This window comes from Capra hircus, chromosome 20 (genome assembly GCF_001704415.2).
Source record: "Capra hircus breed San Clemente chromosome 20, ASM170441v1, whole genome shotgun sequence".
Taxonomy (NCBI): domain Eukaryota; kingdom Metazoa; phylum Chordata; class Mammalia; order Artiodactyla; family Bovidae; genus Capra; species Capra hircus.
Genome location: NC_030827.1, coordinates 4208780 through 4229673, shown reverse-complemented (window position 1 = coordinate 4229673; position 20894 = coordinate 4208780). Strand labels below are relative to the sequence as shown.

At 47.1% G+C, this 20894-nt stretch overlaps 1 protein-coding gene across 1 annotated transcript in view; it reads left to right on the top strand.

The window, feature by feature from the left end:
- SH3PXD2B (SH3 and PX domains 2B) overlaps positions 1 to 20894 on the top strand; it is a 122441-nt gene that overhangs the window by 44193 nt on the left and 57354 nt on the right. Inside the window, exons 3-4 of the mRNA XM_018065558.1 lie at positions 7009 to 7084; positions 14146 to 14222. Of these exons, the coding sequence (XP_017921047.1) occupies positions 7009 to 7084; positions 14146 to 14222 (153 nt within the window). The remainder of the gene's footprint in view (positions 1 to 7008; positions 7085 to 14145; positions 14223 to 20894) is intronic.

Sequence of the window (20894 nt, the reverse complement as noted above, 5' to 3'; positions counted from 1 at the left end):
TGGCTGCTTGACGTGGCTCCCTCTCCCTTCCCGCCCCCGAGACTGACTCACTTTCCTCCGGGGTTTCCAGTCCTCCTCACTCTCGGCACCGCTCCCTTTCATTCTCTGAGGGGCGGGGCATGGACGTCCAGTCTCCAAGGACACCATCTGCAGTCAGACTTGCCTGGCATGCCTCTGGTCCTGCTGCTGCAGGCAGCCTGGGGTCCCCACAGAGGGTCTGGGATGCTGCCCGTGTCTGCTTCAAAGCCTGTGGGGCCAAGGGTGACAGCTCCCTGGCTAGAAGCAGCTTGTGGCCTGTGAACCCCAACACACTGAGACCTAGAGCCAAATAGCTCCCAGGCTTTGCTCGCCTCTCCTGGCGAATAGCCATCATACAGACTGCAGTTACCACTGATGGGATAATAAAGAAAATGAAATGAAACTAGATATGACTAAAAGAGGAGAATGAGTATTATAGTCCAGCCCTGTGCTGTCCAATATGGTAGCCACTAGTCATGTGAAGCTACTTAAATTTAATTAAAATTGAATAAAATTAAAAGTTCAGTTCCTCCATCCGGTGAAGGTTCCACCTCCAATACAGGAGCTCCCTTTCAAGTGCTTAATAGCAATCCAGGGCCGATGCCTTCTGTAAGGGACACTGCAGATGCAGAACATTTCTATCATCGTAGAAAATTCTACTAGAAAGCCCCGCTCTGGCCACTGTGGGGACCTAGATAGTGGGAGGAGTTTGGCCAACCTTAAAACACAGCCTCATGGTGGAATATTATTCAGACCTAAGAAGGAAGGAAATTGCAGTGCACACTACAATATAGATGAAACTTGAAGATATTATTCTAAGTGAAATAAGCCAGACACAAAGGACAGATATTTACATGCGGTCCCTAGAATAGTCAGATGTATAGAGATAAAAAGTAGAGTGGTGGTTGTCAAGGGCTGGAGGAGAGGAATGGGGAGGTCGTGTTTAAGGGACATAGAGCTTCAGTGTGGAATGATGAAGAGGCTCTGAAGATGGAGGGTGGCGATGGTTGCACAGCAATGTACTCAATGCCACTTAATTGTATACTTAAAATGGTTGAAACGATCAATTTCATGTTATGTATGCTTAACCCAAAAATACAATCTTATAAAATACTGATAATTATTCCCAGATGATTCTCAGAATAGCATTCGTTGTGGGCAGAATGCAAGGAGGGGGCCTTCCTTGTTGGGCACCTGGTGTGCCCCCATGTCCAGCTCACACGCAGCATTCATTTACAAAAACCCCCTGCCCAGCAGGCTGCATCCGTCAGTCTGCAAATGGCAACTCCGACTCACTGGGCTAGGTCTCTGGCTAGGGACACACAGCTGGCATGAAGAAACATCGGGATTAAACCCCAGGGCTGTCTGGTCCTCAGGGATAATGTCTGTGGTTAGACTTTGCAACATTAAACCCGAGACTACTGCTTCAAATTAATAATACCTGCCTCAAATTAATACCACTTGGGGAGACACTTCAGCTCTTTGAGCTCCACTTATGTGGGTAAAAGCAAGTCAGGACAGAGGATGAATAACTTCCTGACCGAGCAGTGAAGACCACAGGGCAACGCGGCAGTGGGCTGGGCCGCTGAGCCTGGGTGCGCACTCAGACAAAAGCACAGCAGAAGCCTTGACGGGAGCACACAGGCGGGGTTTGGTTGATGGATTAGCAGGACATACCTTCTAAGAGAATGTTCCCCTGTATTCCAACATTGTCTTCACCAGTAAAACTGAGAAGAAGAAAAGAAGATTCATACATGCTAAGTTGCTTCAGTCGTGTCTGACTCTGTGCGACCCTATGGTCTGTAGCCCACCAGGCTCCTCTGTACACAGGATTCTCCAGGGCAGGATACTGGAGTGAGCTGCCATGCCCTCTTCCAGGAAAAAAAGGATAGCGTAAAGACAAAACTTACACAGTGCCAAAAGACTCTGCAGCTGAGCTTGATTAATCACTCTGCTTTTAAAAAGAAAGCATACTCCACCTGTTCATGGAATATGAAACTTAGCCTGGTCTCAGGCTGATTTCTCATGTTCATGTGACACTCTGAAGCTGCCTAAGAGAGGGGTCTTAGGGGAAAAGAAGAGGATTTAGGTTAAGATAGCTGAACTGGCTGCACCACCGCTTAGCTGTGTGACCTCAAGCAGTTCACTGTGTCCTTCGGCTCTGTAGCTTCTCCATCTGTGACTTGGGGGTTGTGCGCTGATTTCATAGAATTATTCTGAAGGACAGATGAATCCAGGTGTCTGAGAAGGCTTGTTAGCTGTAAACTCTCAAACCAACGTTCATAGTCATTCAATTCAGTTCAGTTCAGTCGCTCAGTTGTGTCCAACTCTTTGCGACCCCATGAATCACAGCACGCCAGGCCTCCCTGTCCATCACCAACTCCCGGAGTTCACTCAGACTCATGTCCATCAAATTGGTGATGCCATCCAGCCATCTCATCCTCTGTCGTCCCCTTCTCCTCCTGCCCCAATCCCTCCCAGCATCAGAGTCTTTTCCAGTGAGTCAACTCTTCGCATGAGGTGGCCAAAGTATTGGAGTTTCACCTTTAGCATCAGTCCTTCCAATGAACACCCAGGACTGATCTCCTCTAGGATGGACTGGTTGGATCTCCTTGCAGTCCAAGGGACTCTCAAGAGTCTTCTCCAACACCACAGTTCAAATGCATTAATTCCTCAGCGCTCAGCTTTCTTCACAGTCCAACTCTCACATCCATACATGACTACTGGAAAAACCATAGCCTTGACTAGACAGACCTTTGTTGGCCAAGTAATGTTTTTGCTTTTGAATATGCTATCTAGGTTGGTCATAACTTTTCTTCCAAGGAGTAAGCGTCTTTTAATTTCATGGCTGCAGTCACCATCTGCAGTGATTTTGGAGCCCCAGAAACTAAAGTCTGACACTGTTTCCACTGTTTCCCCATCTATTTCCCATGAAGTGATGGGACCAGATGCCATGATCTTCGTTTTCTGAGTGTTGAGCTTTAAGCCAACTTTTTCACTCTCCTCTTTCACTTTCATCAAGAGGCTTTTTAGTTCCTCTTCACTTTCTACCATCAGGGTGGTGTTATCAGCATATCTGAGGTTATTGATATTTCTCCCGACAATCTTGATTCCAGCTTGTGCTTCTTCCAGCCCAACATTTCTCATGATATACTCTGCATAGAAGTTAAATAAGCAGGGTGACAATATACAGCCTTGACGTACTCCTTTTCCTATTTGGAACCAGTCTGTTGTTCCATGTCCAGTTCTAACTGTTGCTTCCTGACCTGTATACAGATTTCTCAAGAGAGAGTTCAGGTGGTCTGGTATTCCCATCTCTTGAAGAATTTTCCACAGTTTATTGTGATCCACACAATCAAAGGCTTTGGCATAGTCAATAAAGCAGAAATAGATGTTTTTCTGGAACTCTCTTGTTTTTTCGATGATCCAGCAGATGTTGGCAATTTGATCTCTGGTTCCTCTGCCTTTTCTAAAACCATTACTAATTATTATTTGTTATTAGTAATGCAGTGGCTCAGTGGTAAAGAATCCTCCTACAATGTAGGAGTCGCAGGAAATTCAGGTTTCATCCCAGGGTCAGAAAGATCCTCTAGAGAAGGGCATGGCAACCCACTCCAGTTTTCCTGCCTGGAGAATCGCAGGGACAGAGGAGCCTGGCGGGCTGCAGTTCACAGGGTCACAGAGTCGGACACGACTGAAGTGACCTAGTGCACACACTTGTGCATTAGTAAAGTGAATATTATTAATCAGGGATGCTTTGCAAATATCTTCGCAAATAAGCTGCCCCTATTTCCAGACTTCATTTACATTCATTCATTGGCTTAGCCAGTTTTTATTGCATGCCTACTATGTGTCAGCATTGAAAAGCTCTTGGATTAAAAAGGGAAGCCTGCCTTTCCAGCAAGTCTCTTCCAGATGCTGGTAAGCCACAGTTCCCCATCACTGCACAGCATAGCACAGAGTAGGGGCCAGTTGGCAATCACAAATAAAACCACAGCCTCATGGGCAGCCCTTCAGGGTTGCCAGCCAAGTTGAGGGTGACCACCCCCTACCCAGGGGTGTCACACTAAACAGTACTAAGGAGGCAAGGTGCTCCTAAATGACCCTGTTTCCTGAATACGGGGAGCAATCCTTTTTAATTAACCGCTGTAGCATCTCAGAGGCAGGTGATACAATGGCAGGAAAGCCATGTGTGTGTCCCTGTCTGTGTCCCTGCCCCTTGCTGGCTGCAGGCCCATGGCCAGTTTCTTCACTCTGGACTTCAGTTCCCTAGATGATGACACCATCTCTTGAAGGAGTATTCTGCAAATTTTGTGAGAGGATGTGTCTGAAGAATCTAACTGGGCTTGGCGTGTATAGATGTCTCTCTGCTCTCCCACTTCAGGCCTCTCCTCCCTCCCCCTGCACCACAGCTGTGCTTATTTTTCCCAGGCTATTCAAAGCTGATTTTGTGCTATCGGAGGCACACATCTTTTTTTAAATCACAGTATAGTTGATTCACCAACTTCCCTAGTAGCTCTGTCGGTAAAGAATCTGCCTGCAGCGCAGGAGACGCGGGTTCGATCCCTGGGTTGGGAAGATCCCCTGAAGGAGGAAATGGCAACCCGCTCCAGTTTTCCTGCCTGGAGAATCCCATGGGCAGAGGAGCCTGGCTGGCTACAGCCCATGGGGTCGCAGGGTCGGACACGGCTGAGCGCCTAAACCACCACCACGTAGATGACTCACAGGGCTGTTAGTTTTCGGTGTACAACGTAGTGCCTCAGCATTTTTGTAGATTATGCTTCACTGTGGTTTTTCACGATAATGGCTGTAACTCTCTGTGCCGTGTGTGCGGTATGTCCTTGTTGCTTGTCTGTGTTGTATGTAGTAGTGGGTGTCTGTTAGTCTGCACCCCTAGTTAGCCCCTCCCTCCTTGCCTTTCTCGCTTGGTAACTACAAGTTTGCTTTCTGTGTCTCTGAGTCTGATTCTGTTTTGCATATACATTTGTTTGTATTATTTTTTAGATTCCACATACAGGTGATATTGTTAATATATAATGTTTGTCTTTGACTTATTTCACTAAGCGTAATATTCTCTAGGTGCATCCATGTTGCTGCAGATGGCAGAATTTCGTTCTTTACAGCTGAATACTATTCCACCGTATATGTGTGTGTTAGATGTGGATATGCACACACACCCCACGCCGTCCTAATCCAGTCATCTCTTGATGGGCCCTTGGGTTGTTCCTTGTCTTCGTTGTTGTAAATAGTGCTGCTCTGAATGTTGGGGCGGGTGTATCTTTTCAAATTAACGTTTCCGTTCTTTTCAGATATATGCCCAGGAGTGGAATTGCTAGGGCATATGGTAGTTCTGTTTTTAGTTTCTTGCGGAACCTCCAGACCGTTTTCCATCGTGGCCACACCAATTTACATTCCCACCAGCAGCGCACAAGAGTTCCCTTTTTTCCTCACCCAGAGGGATGCACCGTAAGGTCCAGGGTGGCTTTCTCCTTGAGGTAAAATGATGGGCAGGTCTCTCACCTCCGGCCACCTCTGTGGGAGGCTCAGGACTCCGTTTTCTTCTCCTTGGATCCTGGGCCTGCATACTAATGAGACTGGCTTAAGACTCTGCTGTGAAAGCAGAGGCAGGTGGACACGCGGGTGGGCGGAGGGGGCGGGGCGGTGCCCACGTGTCCACACTGCCGCGCGTGAAGGCGGCGAGGAGCGGCTGCGCGGCAGCGGGAGCGCGACTCGCTGCTGCGTGAGCCTAGAGGGGTGGGGAGGGCTATAGGCATACTTAGAGCTGACTCACCTCATTGTACAACAGAAACTGGCACATCATAAAAGCAGTTACATCCGATTTTTTTTAAAAAGTGCGATGCTGTGACCGACAGCCGCACTGTACACGGGGTTTACTTCTCGCTTGGGAAATAAAGATTGTCCATAGAGGTTGTTGGGGGCTCTGGGCCCTCGCTCCAGGTCCCTTGCTGACAGAAAAGCCACTCTCTGGAGCATGGTGGTCACGTGGCAGGCAGAACCGGAGAGTGATGAGTGAAGTACCACTCCTAGCTCTTCCACCCCGAAGCGAGCCGTGTCCCTTCTGCTCACCCTGAATTTGCCGCATCTTATTTCAAAGGGGTGGGGAGGTAGGAATCTACCACGTGCTGAAAGGAAGAACTGGAAATCTGGCGACAGCGTTAATGACCACCACATCCCAGCTTTAATCTGTAAAGCAACGCTGGCAGTGGGTACCTATGGTCCACTAAGGATGAGGCACAAGATAGTCACTTCCCCAGTTCACAAATAACAGATCCTGATGATTTTGTATATCCGACCAGATACTTGCCATTGATTCCTTAAGATGTCAGAGATGCATTTGCTGTTATCAGAAGACATGAAAGGTTTTTGTTTGGGGTGTTCCATCCCTCTTCTTCCTCTGTGCCCACAGCAGCCTGTGCTACTGCTCAAGGTGCTTCCTACACCACCCGTCAAGGATCAATTTACTTTTCAGTGTCTCCCTAGACTCTGAGTCGCCTCATTGCTGCACCCCACATGCCTGACTCAGAGCTAGGAACGAAGCTGAGCCAGGCAGGGCAAGTCTTCTGCGGCAGGAGTGTGTCATGACCTCACAGGTGGAGACCTAACCAGATTAACTGAGTCTCCACGGTTTGAGCACCACCCAGCAGTTCTTAGGAAACAATGACCTGCCATCCGTGGAATTCTGGGGGCTCTAGTGGGTGGTGTTCACGCTTCAGGTCCTGTGACTGGAGCCCGCAGGAAAACTGAGATTGGTCTCTTCCAGCCCTGAGCCTGCACCGGGCTGCCAGCTGCGGATCTAGAGAATTGTTTGTATGGAGATCCTAGGTCTGGTTGACTTTGTCTTCCGCTAGTTTGGGTTTCTGGAACACTGAACAAAGTGAGCTTTTCTCTATCAAATCACGTAGTTAACATAAACTGTCAGAGATGCTTTTATCATATAAAGGCTTTCATTTTGTTATTCTTCCCATTTAGATGCAGATGTTGGACAAATTTCCCATGGAAGGAGGACAGAAGGACCCCAAACAGCGGATCATTCCCTTTCTCCCCGGTGAGTGAGGCGTGTGCCCTCAGATGGGGCCTCTAGGCTCTCATACAGCTCTTGGATCGCTCCCCTCTTTGTCCCTGTCCACTGTCCCAGTGACCAGACCTTGGTCTTTTGTAGAACTCATTGCTTAAGAATTTTGGCTTTGGAGTTAGCTGCTACGCCATTTACTAGCTGTGTGACCTTAGGCAAGACATTTGCCTCTGGGATCTTCAGTTTCTCCCATCTCTGGGAGTAGGGACTTCCCTGGCTGTCCAGCGATTAAGACTCTATGCTTCCACCGCAGGAGGCACGGGTTCATTCCCTGGTTGGGGAACTAAGATTCCACATGCCATGTGGCAAGGCCTCCTAAAATAAATTAATAATAAAATTAAAGGAATATTTCGAGCTCATGTAGTCTGTGTAGTGAATGGCATCTATTTTAACAGCTTCTGTTAAAATATTTGTTTTCTGTTGTGCATAACAAATTACTACCCATTTAGCAGCTTAAAATGACACCCATTTATTACCTCACAGCTCTGCTGGTCTGAAGTCCAGGCAGGCTTAGCCTGCTTCTCTGTTCAGCGTTTTAAAAGACCAAAGTCAGGGTCTTGACTGGGCTGGCCAGTTACCTGGAGGATTTAGGGAAGAATCCCTCCCGGCCTCATTTAGGTTGTTGGCAGAACTCGGTTCCTTGCAGCTGTAGAACCTAGATGCCTGTTTCCTTCCTGGCTGTCCACTGGGAACTCGGCTTCCAGACGCTGCCTGTATTCCTCATCCACCTTCAGGCTGGCAACAGGGCATGGAATCTCTCCTGAGCTTGGAATCTCTCTGACTTCCCCCACCTGCCACCAATGGGGAAAGTTGTCTGCGTTTAAAGCCTCATGGGATTACCTTGTACCCACTTGGCTAATCCAGGATAATCTCCTTCTCTTGAAGTGAACTGAGGCATATCATGTAACATGATCCTAGGAGGGAGATCCCACTCTGTTGACAGGTGCTGAGATTGAGAAGAGAGATCTTTGGGAGCCATTTAGGAAATTCTGTCTGCCTGCCTGCCTGCCTACCACAGCTATCAAGCACCTTTTAAGGGCCAGGCTTAATGCAGCCATCACTGGTTCCTGCTCTCAGTACATCCCCACCCCACCCCCACAAATTTTTTTTACCAAAGAAATAGCATCAGGGCTTCGACTCATAAAAATGAGCTACCCAAGCCAGTGTTACAGCTTCCAATAATAACAGCTACCATTAGATGTCTGCTGCAGGCCAGTCACTGGGCTAAGTGCTTTTGTTAGCTCGTTTAGTCCTTAGAACAACCCAGCAGGGCAGACATTACTATGCCCATTTCACAGATGAGGAAATGAAGACTGAGAGAAATTATGATCTCTTGCACAAATGGCAGAGCTGGGATTCAGACACAAGGGTGGCAGGCTCTAAAATTTATGCCTGAAAGTCACACACTGCAGGCTCAAATCCCAGTGTCCCTAATCATCCACTCTCTTCTCTTGGGTAAGTTACTTAAGCACACACAGTTTCATTTCTACACTTGCACGTCAGAGATCATAATGGTACGTAAATGATAAAGTTGTTGTGAGGATTAGGTAAGTGCCTGGTGTGTAGCTAGCAACAAGTAAGCACGTACTACTTCCTTTCTGTACAGATGATCAGCAAATTGACAATCACCCTAAATCACAGATATTTGGAGCTAGACTGGCCCTTAGTCTTCCCCGGTAGCTCAGATGGTAAAGCGTCTCCCTACAATGCGGGAGACCCAGATTCAATCCCTGGGTCAGGAAGATCTCCTGGAGAAGGAAATGGCAACCCACTCCAGTACTCTTGCCTGGAAAATCCCATGGATGGAGGAGCCTGGTAGGCTACAATCCATGGGGTCGCAAAGAGTCAGACATGACTGAGTGACTTCACTTTCCTGGCCCTTCAGTCTTTTTCATTTTGAGGGGACAGGGGGGCCAAGCACCAAGATGGGGAGACTCTGAGTCACCCAGGAGCTCATTCTCCCCTCTCCCATTCCAAGATCCTGCTATCAGTGTATCATTGTGTTCTTTCAAATATTGTCATTGTTGAGTGAGTTTAGAGACAGGGTAGATGTATGTGCCAGGCCCCCATTTACTGGGAACATTGTTTACCTAAGAAAATTAATGTTTTTAGTTCTTCCACGGGGAAAGAACACTGGAATTTTTTCCTCTATTGGAGATAACCCAGTGTGCCAGCTGCAGGAGTCAAATCTCAGCACCCAAACACGTGCTTTGGAGTCCAGTGGACCAAGTCCTGTGACCTCCAGCAGACAACATCTTCCACCACTGAGCCCCAGTTTCCTCATCTGTAAAATGGAACAGTGACCCCTGCTTCATAAGCTTCACTCCCTGGCACATAGAAGGTTCTCAGTAAAGGCAGAAACAGGGTCGGGGACATTCGTTTGGAATTTCTGGGTATTTTGTATCATGGAATCCTGCTTAAGTGATCCATCTGGATATTCAAGTTGAAATGGGCTCTGAATGTATATTTTTCTTCAAGACAGGAAAGGAAAGCCGTGAGTTAGAACTCTGCTGGATGAAAGGCAAAACCAGCTCTGGAAAAACTTCCCAGAACAGGGAAGAACTTGAGCCGACCCTCTCCCCAGCCCCTGAAAGCTTTCGTGGTTACGTAATCCTTATCCACCCACGAGTGCATGGAAATGCCGTTCTCAGGGACTCCGCTCCATTGTCCCTGCTCAGGAGACCCACTTGCAGTTTGAAGAGGTCCCGCTGGGCCCCAGGACCCCTGGAGCATCCTTTACCAGCCCACCTCTTAGCTTTTCCTCGAGGCCGAGGCCAAGGACAGGGACGGGTGGTCCCCCACTCCGAGGGGTCAGTTTTCTGCCAAGACTGCCACGTCAGCAGAACAAAAGCAAGTTTCTTGTTAGCACAAAGGCGGGGGAGGGGAGGGGAGAACAGGCCTGTGCAATTTTCCATCCCAGCAAGAGCTGAGGAAAGCCAACTTGGCAGAGGATGTGGCTTGAAAAATAAGAATTACAGTTTGGCCTTTCTCCACTATGGAAAACAAAAGCTTGCTCGTTCCCACCAAAGGCTTGTCTCTCCTCTGAGGACCCTTTCCATTCCAGCAAGGCTGGCCTGCCTGGGAGGGCTGGGTGCAGGCTCGCTTGCCTTCCTTCCCCACAACTCGCACAGAAACACGTGGACGCAGGCTCAGGCCGGGGGTGCGGCCCCACCAGCGTTTCGCCCAGAGGCACCAGCCAAGGGGGTGCTGGCCACGCAGTTCTGCCCCCGAGCCTGAGCGGCAGTCCAGCTCTGCTGGGGATAAATGATAAGGGAGCCTGTCGGTGACAGGTCTTAAGAAACCAAGTTGGGAGTTGCAGGAAAGACATGTGCCCTTCCTAGTGGACTGTCAGGCAGTATCCTGTAACCTTTTCTTTTTTTCCCAAGTAATTGCCCTTTTTTAAGCACCTAGCAAGGGCGTCTTGGAGATTACTAAGACATAGAGGCAGTTCTCCCTCTTTGCAGATGAAGAGACTGAGGCTCCAGCAGGTAAATGCATTTTCCAAGGCAGCGCAGGAAGGAAGAGGACCCCCTGGGATTGGCCCGGGGGGGCGTTGCTTGTCACCCCAGAGCCTCTGTGTGTCTCCCCGGCACGTGCTAATCCTGCCCTGGGGCTTCCTGCCCCCTGTGTTGGGCAGGGCCCCTGACAGGAGCCCAGAGACTGGTCCCACTAAGGCCTGAGTTCTCTGTCCTCTCCCAGCCCCTGCAGGCAGGCCTCAGGCAGATTCTCTTGGGGGTGGTGGCTCCGGGGTGGCCTGTGCTGTGCCCGCGAGCCAGAGCTTGCACCACGCCCGCTGTAAGTCACAGCCTTCTCAGTCAGCCTGTACACCCCACTCTGCCCGCTTCCTCTCATTTTATAGAAGGGGAAATTATACCAAACCAAGAGCAACATGTTTTTGATAGGGACTCCTCCTCCCATTTTGAGAAATGGATTAGAGGCAGGAAGCGTTTGCCCTGTGGGATTTCTCTTTACAGGCACGCTTTTTTAAAAAAAAAAAAAAAGCTTAGGCCTCTCCTAGAAATCCTGATCTTCAGGTGGTCCTACCCGTGAGGGCAGTAATTTGATTATCACAGTGACTAGGGCTGGGATGGAAACAGGAAGGCCAGCGGCCTTCTCTGGATTGGAGGCCAAGGGTGCAAGCCTCCTGCAGGGCAGGGGCCCTGTTCCCCTATTGGGAAACATCGACTGTCAAGTGTCGAGAAGGCAGGCCCCCAGCACCCTGCACACATGGGGCTCACGCAGAGCCTGCACCTCGGGAGTAAATGAGGGAATGCCGTCAGCTCTAGGGAGGCCAGGTTGAAAACCCCTTCTCATTTCCCTGCATAATTTCCTTTCTTCGTTTTAAGTGACATGAACATTTTGATTCCAGAAATAATCAGTGTTTAGGGTAGGGACTTTGGGGAAAGTGTAAAGAAGAACACAAGGCTTTGTCTTCCACCCTCAGAGACGAGCACTTTGAACTGTGACGCATTTTCCTCTAGATTTTTTCTCCCTTCTAACAGGTGTGGTATATCAGAAATTTGACTGATTCGTCAGAATTGAGCCCATCACCACTATAAAGAAAGGAAATCTTCGTTATTAAGGAATTTCATCTCCTTGTGGGTTTTTTTTAATTGATGGAAATGAACAAAGAAAGGATGACTATTAGGTCGATCATATCTACCTAATTTCCCGATTGTGCCCTTTTGCCCAAGAGCAAGTTGTCCGATTCTTTTACATGTGGCCTTAAGCATGTGGCTTCTTTGGGTGCAAATCTCCTGACCACCTTAGATTGCAAATCTTCAAAAGTCAAGAGGCTGTTTTCCGTTATCCCTTCTGATCCTGTCCCATGACGAAATTCTTCATGGACCTTTCCTGCCGTCTTGTCCCTGCTCACCCAAGCGTGACCCAGGCAGACGGCAGTCCCTCCAGTGCTGTCTCTCCTCACCCTGCCAGCTTCGTGACCCAAATTTGTCTCCATGACCCGCCTCCTCGGACGAGAAGTAGGTGAAGTTCCCAGTAGGTCTCCGCGCTCTGCTGTCTGGAGGACTGTGGCCTGCCCGTGCTGTCCTCTTTGAGCCCTGGAGACCCCCTGGTCGCCCTGCATAGGCATGGCGTGGGAGCTTGTCCCCTTCTCCCCCTCTTTGGCCCTCCTTGCTGTCTGATTTCTGATTTTGCCTGCCCACTGGCTGTGTGGCGTGGGCACACTGTCTGGATCTTCAGTGTATGAGCCTTGCCACCACCTCCCCGTGAGAAGCGGCAAATCAGAGGGAACCCACTGATTTGCGTGAAACAAACCTCACCTGTAACATTTCAGCCTCTTGGATATTTCCCAAGACCCTTGGTGGCACCATTTATATACTTACCTTTGCCCATGACCCACATCCTCTGCCTCTGTGTCACATTGGAGGCTCTGGTGTCACACCCCAGCACTCAGATGTCACCAAGCACGTAGTAAGTGGACCTTCTGTTAGTGTTCGGTGGGGAAGGAGGCATGGAGCCTCTCCTACCACACTGACTGGGGAAGGGATGGGAGGGATTTGTCGTCCTGGCAGGCCGGGGGGGGAGGCATGGAAGCTCTGCTACCACACTGACCGGGGAAGGGATGGGAGGGATTTGTCGTCCTGGCAGGCGGGGGGAAGGCATAGAACCTCTGCTACCATACTGACTGGGGAAGGGATGGGAGGGATTTGTCATCCTGGCAGGCGGGGGGGAGGCATGGAGCCTCTCCTACCACACTGACTGGGGAAGGGATGGGAGGGATTTGTCATCCTGGCAGGTGGAGGGGAGGCATGGAAGCTCTGCTACCACACTGACTGGGGAAGGGATGGGAGGGATTTGTCGTCCTGGCAGGTAGAGTCCACCTTCGTACACTGATCAGACGTGAGTGCCATGTGGCAGGGGCACAGAATTGACTAACCCCAGGCAATCCCTATTTGGGCAGAGCCCCATGACTAGTAGGAAGGGAGAAGAACACGCAGATCATCAGTGTGATGTGTGCAATTAGAGAGAGACAGGAACTCTTTTTTCTTTTTTATTGAAGTGTGGCTGATTTAAAATGTGTTAATTTCTGCTATACAGAGAGTGACTCAGTTCTACATATATATGTTTTTTCACATTCTTTTCCGTTATAGTTTATCATAGGACATTGACTATAGTTCCCTGTGCTATGCAGTAGGACCTTGTTGTTTATCCATCCTTTATGTATTAGTTAGCAAACTCCCAATCCACCCCCACCCCTTGGCAACCACAAGTCTGTTCTGAAAGACACAGGAACCACAAGTCTGTTCTGAAAGACACAGGAACTCATGACCCATTTGAAGTGGGTAAGAGTTTCCCAGCAGGGATAGTGGCGAGGTTGGACGGGGAAGGTATTCCAGGAAGAGGGAAAGGCGCAGAACTACGAGAGAGCAGAGCACACCGGGGAAACGTCAGGTGAGAGCAGGAAATATACAAAGGAAGAGGAGGGAAGGAGGCTGAGCTGTTGGCTGAGGGCACATCTGAGTGTTCACTGAACCGCTCACACGGTCTGAGAATGTTATATTTAGACAGCGGACCTCTGATCATCAGGTCTTCCTTGCTTCCAGTCTCCCTTATCTCACCAAAACTTAACCACTAAGTCCCACTCCGTCAGACCCTTGTACTAGAGCTGTGAACAGGGTTTTGGGGGACCAGGCATGGGGTCATCCAAACCCTGTGGATGAGCAGCAGCGGGTTTTGATGGCAGCCAGGAATTTAGGGACCACTTCCCAGATAGTGCAGTGGTAAAGAATCTACCTGCCCAGTGCAGGAGACCCAAGAGACAAGGGTTCAATCCCTAGGTCGGGAAGATCCCCTGGAGTAGGAAATGGCAACCCACTCCAGTATTCTTGGCTAGAAAATCCATGGACAGGGGAGCCTGACGGGCTACCGTCCATGAGGCCCCAAAGAGCCAGGCATGACCGAGTGCACGCGCACACATCCATACCAGAGGCAGGCACGTCCTCATCCTCCCAAGCTGCTGAGAGCTCGTCACCGCTGCCTCTCAACACTGTGCGCACTCTTGTCCTCCGCAGGCAAAATTCTCTTCCGACGAAGCCACATTCGGGACGTGGCGGTCAAGCGCCTGATACCAATAGACGAATACTGCAAGGTAAGTCTGAGAAATCCCAGTACTTCCTGTCTCTTGTCTTCCCCTTGGATAGTTTTTTTTTTCTCCCCCTTCTCTTTTTCTGACTAAAGGATGCCCATTGTGAAAGATCTGTACAGGTGAAAGAAACGTAAAGAAATTAGAATGATCCTTCAATTCAAAGGCAACAATCGTGAAGGTTTTTACATATTTCCTTTCTTTTTGTATGCCTTTCATTATGACTTTGAGACCATCCCATATGTGTTATTTTTGTCACTCTTTCTCTTTTCTTTTGCATTATAAGAATTTCCCGTGCTGTTAAAAAATCTCCTTGAACGTGCTTTTAGTGGCTTCATAGTATTCCATTGTGTGTGAATGTTCTAGAAGTTATCAGCCAGCTCCTGTTGTTGGACAGTGCAGCTGGCTTCCAGTCCCTTGAATGTTCTCAACCACATGGAGCCTGTCTGCCTTTTGCTTTTATTTCGTTTGATTTGAGGTTGTGGTTGCGAAAGAAGCCTATTTTTCTTTTATTTAGCTTCCCTAATTTTTAGTATTTGTTTCTCTGACTCAAAATCACTAGCAGTTTGATTGGAGAAGGGTGGGACCAGCAAAAACTGCCTTAACAACGGAGCGGTGACCTATTTCTCCCCCGAAGCTCAGGAGCAAAGCAAGTATGTTTGCGCTCTCCACCTCTGTTCTGTGTTTTCCGGGAGACTGTGGCTGGTGTAAGCAGGCAAGAAAAAGAAATACAGGGAATACAGATTAGAAAGGAAGAAGGAGGGATTTCCCCAGTGGTCCAGTGGTAGGAAGTCCGTACTTCCAGTGCTTAGGTTCAATCCCTGATCAGGAAACTAGGATCCCACGTGCTGTGCGGCATGGCCAAATGAAAGGAAGAAAGAAGTAAAACTGCCTTGATTCACAGATGACATGTTTCTACTATAGGAAATCATAAGTGAAGTGAAGTCGCTCAGTTGTGTCCAACTCTTTGTGACCCCATGGACTGTAGCCTACCAGGCTCCATCCATGGGATTTCCAGGCAAGAATATTGGGAGTGGGTTCCCATTTCCTTCTCTAGGAGATCTTCCCAACCCAGGGATTGAACCCGGGTCTCCCACATTGTAGGCAGATGCTTTACTGTCTGAGCCATCAGGGAAGTTCTCATAGAAAATCATAAGGGATCCACAAAAAAATCCTGCAGAAACTAATAAATGAACTTAGTAAGATTATAGGCTACAAGACAACTATTTTAAAAATCCATTATATTTCTATATACTAGAAGTGAAAATCCCAAAAGTGAAATTAAGAAAATAATTCCACCTACAATAACATCAAAAAGAATGAAGTAATTAGGAATAAATTTAATACAAAGAAATACCAAGTTTATACACTGTAACTGCAAAACATTGTTGAGAGAAATTAAAGAAACTAAATTAGCGGAGAGATATTGCATACTCATGGATTGGAAGACTCGATAGTGTTAAAATGGCAGTTCTCCCCCAGTTGATCTACAGAGTCAGTATAAACTCTGCCAAAGTCGTAGTAGGCTTTTTTGTAGAAATGAACAAGCTGATTCTAAAGTATATGGGGAAGTACAAAGGGCTCAGAATAGCCAAAACAATTTTGAAAAAAAAGAAAAAGAACGAAATTGTGCTGCTCATTTTCCAAACTTCTTATGAAGCCGCAGGAATCAAGACGGTGGTACAGGCAATAAGGAAAGGCTCATGGACCAGGGGAAGAGAATTGAGTCAGTAAGTAAATGCTTCAGGTTTATACTCAGTTGATTTTCAGCACAAATACCAAGAAATTCAATGGACAAGGGTAGTGTAGTCTTTTAACAAATGATGGGATCATGGGATATTCATATGCAAAAAAAAATTTTTTTAATTAAATTGGACCCTGAGCTCACACCCATGATTAAAAAATCAAGTCAAAAGCTCCAGCTTAAGTCAAAATGGATCATAGACCTAGATATAAAAGCTAAAACTATACAACTTCTGGAAGAAAGCATATAAGAGAATCTTCATGACTTTGGTTTAGGCAAGGAGTTCATAGATACAGCACCAAAAGAAAAGAAGTGATACGCTGGACCTCATTAAACTTATACATTTCTGTGCTTCAAAAGATGCCATGAAGGAAAGGAGAAGACATGCCACAGATAGGAGAAAATATTTGTAAGTCATATCTGAGAAGGGACTTGTGTTACGACTATATGAAGAGCTCTTACAACCTCAAAATAAAAAGACAGCCAGGTCAAGGCTTCCTTGGTGGTCCAGAGGTTGGGGCTCCAAGCTTCCACTGCAGGGGACACAGGTTCAGTCCCTGATCAGGGTACTAAGATTCCTCATGCCGTGCAGTGTGGTCAAAAATATTAAATACATATATAAATAAGTAAATATATATATATTTTTTAAGACAGCCAGTTTAACAATAGACAAAAGATTGAATAGAAATTTTATCCGTGGAGACATACGATGCTTATTAAGCACATGAAAAGTTGTTCAACATCATGAGTCATTAGGGCAGCATGAAATAAAAGCATCATAAGATGTCAACACAGCGCCCCAAATGCCTGTAATCAACAAGGCGCACAAGACCAAAAGCTGGTGAGGATGTGGAGCAATGAGCTCCTCATTCTGTTAGGTAAGTGGCTGAATCACATGGCAAGTGGGAATCTTAGTTCCCCAGCCAGGGATCAAACCCACACCGCCTGTGTTGGAAGCACGCAGTTTCAACCACCGGGTGGCCGGGGACATATGAGGGAATCTACTTTGGAAAACAGTTTCGGCAGGTCTTCCAAAGTGAAATTTACCACCCAGCTACTCTCAGGGGTCTACTCACGAGAAGCGAACACTCCTGTCCACACAGAGACTTGGATGCTGTTGTTCATCATAGCATTAATTCATAATAGCCCCAAAGTGGAAGCAACCTCTATGTCTGTCATCTGCTGAACAGATAAAGAAAATGTTCAGTAGGCGTTCAGTAGAATATTATTCGACAGTGCAATGCTGATCAGTGCTGCAAAATGAATGACTCTCAGAAACATTCTATGCAGAAGAAGCCAAATGCAGAAGGCCACATATTATATGATTCCATTTACATGAAATGTGCAGAAAAGGCAAATTTAGAGAAAGCAGGTCAGTGGTTTCCTGGGCCATGGGGCAGTGAAAATGGAGACTGACTGCAGATGAGGTTGGTGGAATTTTTGAGGTGATGGAAAAGTTCTAAAACTAGAATGTGGTGATGATTGCCCAACTCTATAATTTGAATTTGAATCATTGAATTGTACACTTATAATGGGTGAGTTTTATGGTGCATAAATTTTACTTCAGTAAGTCTATTGAAAAATTTGAAGGGGGACAGTGTGGGGACAGATGCCCCCTCTCTTGGCAGGAGGTGTCACGAAAGAGCAGAAAATCACTTCTGATTGGGCATCTGCTCTTTATCAGACATGACCTTGTTTTGTCCCTCCAGTAACTTTGAGGAGGAGGTTTTCTTTTTCCCTTTGTGCTAATGAGAAAATGGAGACCCAGTAAAGTCACTTGCAGTAACAGTGTTGGAGGCTTTGAGAGTTAAACCTGAGCCTTTTAAGACTCAGCACTCACATACCACTTATCGCCTCTCTAAGAAAGTACTTGGCCACCTGATGCGAAGAGCTGGCTCATTGGAAAATATCCTGGTGCTGGGAAAGATTGAGGGCAGGAGGAGAAGGGGACAACAGAGGATGAGACAGTTGAATGGCATCACTGACTCAATGGACATGAGTTTGAGCAAGCTCAGGGAGATGGTGAAGGACAGGGAGGCCTGGCGTGCTGCAGTCCATGGGGTCACAAAGAGTTGGACACAACTGAGCAACTGAACAACAACAACAAGAAAGTACAAATTCAAGAGGCCGAAATAGTCAAGCACATGTTTCATAAAAATAGACTGTTCCCTCTCCTAAGGATGCCTTTAAAAGGGATGGGGATGAGGGGCAGGGCCAGTCTCTCAGGCACAAAGAAACCACTTCTGCCTCCCAGATCTCAGAGGAAAATTCAGATCTTCCTCTCTTTGTCCTTTTCCAAATCTCTAGAGCCTAAAATTCCTTTGTCCAGGCCCTGCTGGCAGAAATTTCGTACTCTGGAGTCATCTTAGCCAACTGGCAAGTTCTCCCTGGTACCCAGAAAGTATTCTCTCTCCGTATGTATTCTCCTGCTTCTTCCCCAGCCCACCCAATTTCTCTCCAGAGTCACAACTTCCTCTCACACCTGGGGTTCCCTGAACCCCTGGACACTTGATTTAGAAGAGGAAGTATAAAATCCTGGAGGAGTAACGGACAGGGGCAGCTGCCTGCATCTGCTCTGCTTGGAGCAGTCCAGAGATCACGAACTGACCTGGATTAACCATAGAGGAGAAACTGCTTATGTTATATGAGCCACGTAGAAGTTACCGCCCGACCTATTAATGCAGCATAAGAAAGGGAGCAGATATCTGGGGGGTTTGGTTAGCCAGATTCCCTGAACTTGGCTTCAAGGACACTGTGCTCCTGGAAGGAGATGAAACCTTATGCCTTTTATCACAAGGCCTGTGAAGTCTTTTAGAGACTGCATAGACCTTTATGTAACATTTGGGCTCTGTTTTTGACATCGTTGTGAGCTGACTTAAGCCAATTTGATCTGTCTCTGTTTTAACATTATTTTGGTAGAAAATGGGCAGTTTCCAATAGATGAAGATAGAAGAGGGCTGTAGATGTCCCTAAAACTAACTACCAGCTGGAAAGTAACTTGCTGCTCTATTAGACCTGTTATAAAGTTTCTGTGATTAACACAATATGCTGTCAGCACAAGGATAGACTAACCATCGCAACAGAATAGAGAACCCCAAAACAGATCCATGTATATTTGGACACTTTGATACTAACACAAGCAGCTTTGTAGATCACTGAGGAAAGGCAGGATTCCTCAGTACATGGATGTCCGTATTGGAAACAAACAAAAAGGATAACTCCTGCCTCACACTACACATATAATCGTTTCCAAGTACATTAAAGACTTAAATGTAAGAGGCAATTATCTAAGATTTTAGAAAATAAAAATAGGAAAATTCCTCATAATCTCAAGGTATTGAGGGACTTCTAAAGATACAAAAAAGTTCCAAGTATAAAAAGATTGATTTATCGGACTCCATGAAGTTCAAGAACTTCTGTTCATCAGAAGACACGGTGAAAACAAGACTCAGCCAGATCCTGCCCCACACACAAGCATTTGTTATCAAGCAGTTCCCTAAACAGCTTCTCGAGTTGTTCTGTAAACTCGGTGAAATACCAGCTGTCTTGTCTGACACCACTTTGCATGAAAGTTTCCTGAAAACAGATGCAATGATATCATAGTGGCAGGATCAGCTAATCCTAACCATGGTGCGACAGTGAAACCTTCAGCAAGAGGCCGAACACGGAGGATTCAGAATCCAAGAGCCAGGACACCATGTTGAAGGGTGTTTAATGCTGGGCTCAGCACGTTCTGTTCATGCAGGGGCCATCCCTCATTTTACCAGTGAAGAAAATTATTGCTGACAACTGTTACGCTAGTGGGTAGAGGCTGTGGTTGGTCAGAGGGGGATATACCTGAAGCCCCAAAGTTGCCTTTTCTGAAGTGAGAACTTGTGATTGGAGTCGATTACTTGCTAAAGTGTTCATTCCTGATGAAGGTCCTTCAGATATGAACTCACCATTATTAGAGAATAGGTTACATTAACACACACATGCATTCCTATGAGTTTGTGAGTGTATATGCTCATGCCATAGTACTTGATTTTTTTTACCTTATTCAAGGATAATTGACTCACAGTGTTGTGTTAATATCTGCTGTGCAGCAAAATGGCTCAGTTATTATGCACGTGTGTTATTTTCATAGTTTTCCATTATGGTTTATGGGCTTCCCTGGTGGCTCAGACGGTAAAGCGTCTGCCTACGAGGCAGGAGACCCAGGTTCTATCCCTGGGTGGGGCAGATCCCCTGGAGAAGGAAATGGCAACCCACTCCAGTACTCTTGCCTGGAAAATCCCATGGACAGAGGGGCCTGATAGGCTACAGTCCACGGGGTTGCGAAGAGTCGGACAGGACGAGTGGGACACGACTGAGCGACTTCACTTCACTTCACTTCTCTTCCACTATGGTTTATTGCAGGATATTGAATGTAGTTCCCCATGCTATCCAGTAGGACCTTGTTATTTAACCATCCTGTATATAATAGTCTGTATCTGCTAATCCCTAACTCCCGATCTATCCCTCCCCCACTGCCTCTACTGTGCTGTAGGCAGTGTGGAGACTTCCCTGGTGGCTCAGATGGTAAAGAATCTGCCTCTAATGCAGGAGACCCAGGTTCCATTGCTGGGTTGGGAAGATCCTCTGGAGAAGGGAATGGCTACCCACTCCTGTATTCTTGCCTGGAGAATCCCATGGACAGAGGAGCCTGGCGGGCTACAGTCCAGGGGGTCACAAAGAGTTGACCACACTGAGCAACTAACAACAACACCGTAGGCAGTGTAGCAACAGTGTTTATCAGTCTCTAGTCCCTTGAGACCTCACCTGAGGGTTCTTACCATATTCAACCACCTGTATTACCATTAATATTTTTCTTTATTCACTTTTTTAACTTTTTAAAGAAGATATATATTTTAGAGGAAATTTTATATCACAATCATAGTATAAAACTGATTTCA